Source organism: Babylonia areolata, chromosome 7 (assembly GCF_041734735.1).
Source record: "Babylonia areolata isolate BAREFJ2019XMU chromosome 7, ASM4173473v1, whole genome shotgun sequence".
NCBI lineage: Eukaryota > Metazoa > Mollusca > Gastropoda > Neogastropoda > Buccinidae > Babylonia > Babylonia areolata.
Genome location: NC_134882.1, coordinates 54616000 through 54620999, shown reverse-complemented (window position 1 = coordinate 54620999; position 5000 = coordinate 54616000). Strand labels below are relative to the sequence as shown.

General features: G+C 42.0%; 1 protein-coding gene across 1 annotated transcript; it reads left to right on the top strand.

The window, feature by feature from the left end:
* The first annotated feature begins 1511 nt into the window (after positions 1 to 1511).
* On the top strand, positions 1512 to 2747 carry LOC143284317 (G-protein coupled receptor daf-37-like). Its single transcript, XM_076591022.1, has one exon. It carries the CDS (start codon positions 1540 to 1542, stop codon positions 2614 to 2616), a length of 1077 nt encoding a protein of 358 aa, XP_076447137.1. The 5' UTR covers positions 1512 to 1539; the 3' UTR covers positions 2617 to 2747.
* The last annotated feature ends 2253 nt before the right edge of the window (positions 2748 to 5000 follow it).

The following is a 5000-nucleotide window of genomic DNA, read 5'->3' as shown; positions in this document are numbered from 1 at the left end:
CTTCCTGATGTGGTAGAAAATATATTATGTGTAGTATATATTCAGACGATACGAAGATCAACGGTCCTGTCTCTACCCATAAAGACAGCGAGTCTCTTCAAAAGGATATCGATTCCTTTGTTGACTGAACAGATCTGCGGTATTTGAAATTCAACGGGGACAAATGTAAGGCGCTATGACTCGACAAGAGAAATGACGATTATGATTATTTTATGAGGAAACATGGGGAAAATGCAAGAGTCAGTTTAGAAAATAGTAGTGTAGAAAAGTATAGAGTGAACAGCCTTACGAATCTGCGTATTATAACACCTCATATTAATTCAAGCTTATTCCTTTGATAGATCGATAACAGTGTAATTTCAGTTGATGAATACAATCCGTTCTTTAAAAACAACAACAACAAAAACAAAAGAAACAAACAAGCAAACAAACAAACAAACAAAAACACACACACAAAAACCCCAAACGAAACAAACAACAACAACCAAAAAAACAAAAAAACAAAAACAACAACAACAACAACAAAAACAAAAAGAAAACAAAACAACAACAACAACAAAAACACACACAAAAAAACAAAGAAACAAACAAAAACCCCAAAAAACAACAAACAAACAAACAAACAACAACAAACCAAACCAAACCAAACAAAACAAGAGAGGCAAGGCCTTCAAGACTCACTTGTGATACACTTAAAAAGAAATCCAAGCTTTTTATGTATTGAGTATAATTTCAAAATGTAATGTTTAAGATGAGAAAGATCAGTTTAAAGCAAATTAACTCCCCTAGCATTAATTACAGAGTAATTTCCCTTTTTTACTAACTGCACCAAAACGTTTGCAAAATAAATAAAACTTCCATGCTTAGCAAAAGGAGTTCCTGTTTGAACAAAAACTGATAATAATGACTGCTCTTGTTGTTGGGTCGAATATCAGATCAAAGTGCCAAGTTTAGAGAATATAAAAAATATATATATAACAGTAAATGCAGTTTGCATATAATTAGGCTTCTTTTTTTTTTGTGCCCATCCCAGAGGCGCAATATTGTTTTAAACAAGATGACTGGAAAGAACTGAATTTTTCCTATTTTTACGCCTAATTTGGTGTCAACTGACAAAGTATTTGCAGAGAAAATGTCAATGTTAAAGTTTACCACGGACACACAGACACACAGACACAGACAACCGAACACCGGGTTAAAACATAGACTCACTTTGTTTACACAAGTGAGTCAACAAAACGACAACAACAAAAACCTGAGAAGTTCTTAGTTCTTATCTTGGAGTTGATCAGGCTGCAGAGTATTATTTGGTTACCGAATCACGAATCATTCGATAATAGTCTTCACTGAATAAGCTAAAAAGTGGTGCTATCTTTTTCTATTTACTTCAGATCTTTGACACTGAGTACATGACAAAAGCGGTACTAATACTGTCACTAAAGTAGCGTGCACAACAGAATTCCATGAAACAAATTGTATCATTTGCTTTGTTGTACTTTCTCACAGATTAGGCATCTGCTTGTTTTGTACGAATGAAAGATGAACAACAATACTTCAAGCCCTGTTTGGGAGGAACAAGTCAACTTCACACACCAGTCAGATGTCTGGTTTCCTGAGCTGCAAGCGGCACTGATCATATGGGACGTGTGGGCCCCTTGTCTTCTTCTGCTGGGTACCTTTGGCAACATCACCACCATCATCGTCATGCGTCGAATTAAAGACCGCAACTCTTCTCAGCGTGTCTTCCTCATGGCCCTGGCTGTGTCTGACTTCTGTTTGCTGTATACCGGGGTCTTTCAAGGCTGGTTTCTCATGTCCTTCCATGTGGACTTACGGGCGTTGCATGTCGTGGTGTGTAAGACATATTCCTGGCTGTTGTACTCCACTAACACCCTGTGTGCCTGGCTGGTGACCAGTGTGACGGTGCAGAGAACGATGGCGGTGCTGTGGCCCCACAGGATGAGAGCGGTGTGCACTGTGCGAAGAACGTGGATGGTCATAGCTGCTCTTGCCATCTCCGCTCTCACTCTGCAGGTCCATTTTTTGTTTGGGATGAGGATGACCGAGGACAACAGATGTGATGATGAGGCAGGCGTGTATGAATATTTCCTCAGAGAAATCGCCACGTGGATGGACTTGGCTGTATCGTCTTTTCTGCCTTGTGTCTGTCTGCTCGTTTGCGATGTCATTCTGTCTTTGACACTGTTCAAGTCTACCTCTGACACTTCTGCCGTTGCCCACGCAATCTCCAACGCCAGCACCGCGCAGCACAGCAATGACAGCCGCAGGAAAACCGCTTCCAGGACAACTGTCCTGGTTCTGACTTTGTCTTGCGCTTTTCTGGTGCTGACTATGCCTGTTTGTCTTTTTCTTATTCTGATCCACGTAGTTAGCATCGAAACCCACAAGGCCCGTGCCCGAGCAGAGTTGGCCCTGACAGTGACCTGTTTGTTGTGGTACACCAACAGTGCCATCAATTTTCTACTGTACTGTTTGACTGGAACCAAATTCAGAAAGGAATTTTTGAGCTTGGTCCACTGCAGCACTGCTCAAGCTGCTGCAGCTGTTGGGAAGACGGCGTCTGGAACACCGAGTGGAGAAAGAAGCAACGTATAGTTGTCAAAAGGCACCGGATTCTACAGAGAAAACGCTGAGTACACACCTGTCATTCTATTTCTTCATTCTGTCGTTTTTTCTATATTGCCTTTTGGTTATAAATGCTTGAACGTTAGAGGAACAAAAAAAAATTAATCTAGATATTCATCTGCTGGACAGTTACACACCTTCTACTCTCGTGCATTCGTCTTCGCTCTGTGTCAAATAATTTTCTTGAACCTTCCAGAACATTCTAGAACTCTGGCACCAGTTATCCGTGTCGACATTGGTCCGTGTGTTACGCCTGATTATCAACGTATCCCTTGATCAAAGATTCGTGCTGGAACGAGAGTTTAAATACTGTTTGAAATGTATGTGTGTGTGTGTGTGTGTGTGTGTGTGTGTGTGTGTGTGTGTGTGTGTGTGTGTGTGTGTGTGTGTGTGTGTGTGTGTGTGTGTGTGTTTCTCTCTCTCTCTCTCTCTCTCTCTCTGTGAAAATGGATAACTTGAGTTGTGTACTTTCCACACATACACACGTTTGGATGTGAAACAAATCCCCCACGGTCTCTACCCCCCAATTAAGGATGGCTTTCGTCTTGTATTGAATTTGTGGGAGTACGGACATCATGGAGTGGAGGTTTGTGGGAGGAGGGGGGGCATGGGGAGGGGGAGGGTCAGTGGAAGTGGCTCGTGAGGGTCCAACGGGAACTTGGATTAGCTCTCACCCTCCAGTTGACCTCTTTGCCCTTCCACACGCCTCTGCGCGTTGTGGCCGCCTGTGTTTTGTGGCGGTCAGCTGTGGTCAATGGATGCGCAAAGGCTTCCACAAGGCCTGGGGAGATCCCAGGTACAGGGTTACTCCTGACACCCATTCCCACACCCTACCTTGACATACCATGATTAGATTACACACACACACACACACACACACACACACACACACACACACACACACACACACACACATATCTTCTTGATATTATCTTCCACTTACCAGACACAAATATCATCCATTTCTGGTGGTGTCGTAAAGAGACTAAAAGTTTATGCAGCTAGTGGCTTGAATGTTCGTAAATAATACGGTATTACATGTAATTGATTTCAGTACAATACAAGTGTCTCCGCCAAATTGTCTCTGAGAACAGAGATCATAAACGCATATGTATGAAAAGCACCTACAGCCATGACGATGTTGAGGTTACATTTCACAAGAAGGTAAATTTTGCTCACGCACGCACGCACGCACACACGCACACAGCAACCATGCGAAGCGGTCCAGTGCTTTTGTGAAACTTGATATGTGCGAATGAACGAGGACCGAATTTACCACTTGTTCATGTATAATAAAGATTATCTAACGCCAACGACCATACCGCGAGTTCTCGTCCGATCAGTTGGTACTGATCTGGATAGATGACCGCCTGGGAACTCAGGGTGCTGTTGAGTAATTCTCTCTCTCTCTCTCTGTCTCACTCTCTCTGTCTCACTCTCTCTCTTTTTCTCTGATGCATGACCCCACTCAAATATTCGACACTGTTTCGTCTTTTTGTCAATAGTTACAAATTGTGTGTGTTGACAGTTCAACCTGTTGATATGTATCCTGTTTTCTTTGTTTTGTTCTATTTCCTCTTTTTTTTTTCTTTTTCGTCACCCCGCGCTTCCCTCTGTGTATCTTCATATTCCTGCATGCTTTTGATGCCGGCACGATGTTGTTTTACTTTTTGTCATTCTGTTACGTTGTTCTATCACACTGTTGTAAAAGAAAAGAAGAAGAAAAAAATCTATTTGTACGCTCTGTGTAGTCCTGTTACAGGACGAAGCAACTGTCGTGCGTTGTAAGGGGAAAAACTGCTTATATCGATGATCGCAGACGATTCAGAGTTATTCCCCTTTGATTGGAAAGGCGTGCTGATCAATTGCCGCTTCATGCTGTTCCAGTTTTTCTGACCGAAAGGACGCATACTATTTGTGTGGAATTATTGCGGGCTCTTTTTTTCCCCTTTCGTTTTTAAAGTTTAGAATACATCGTTTTTATGTAAAATATCTCATATTTAATCACCGCATTTCAGAAAAGGGCGTGTGGATCTTTGTGATGAATAAAAGTGGACGGAGTCTATTTCTGATTTTCTTTTTTTTCTTCTTCTTTTTTTTTGTTGTTGTCCCACTCCGTCTTGTCCACGTCTGTATATTTGTCTGTGTGTCTGTCCGAGTGTATGTCTCTGCAAGTCTGTACTGTCTCATAGTTTCAAAATTATTCTGTTTGTCTGTTTCCCTCTTTTCTGAAGGTATCTCTCTCACAGCCGTTTCAGTCTCTGGCTGTCTGTCTGTCTGGACTGTCTGTGCGTGGCGAACACTATTTATAGGAGCAGGTTGGTATGACGAGTTGAGGTGAGTTCGAACTAAAA

Excerpts from the sequence above, each read along its gene's own strand:
- LOC143284317 (XM_076591022.1), top strand. The coding sequence starts at position 1,540 with ATGAACAACAATACTTCAAGCCCTGTTTGGGAGGAACAAGTCAACTTC.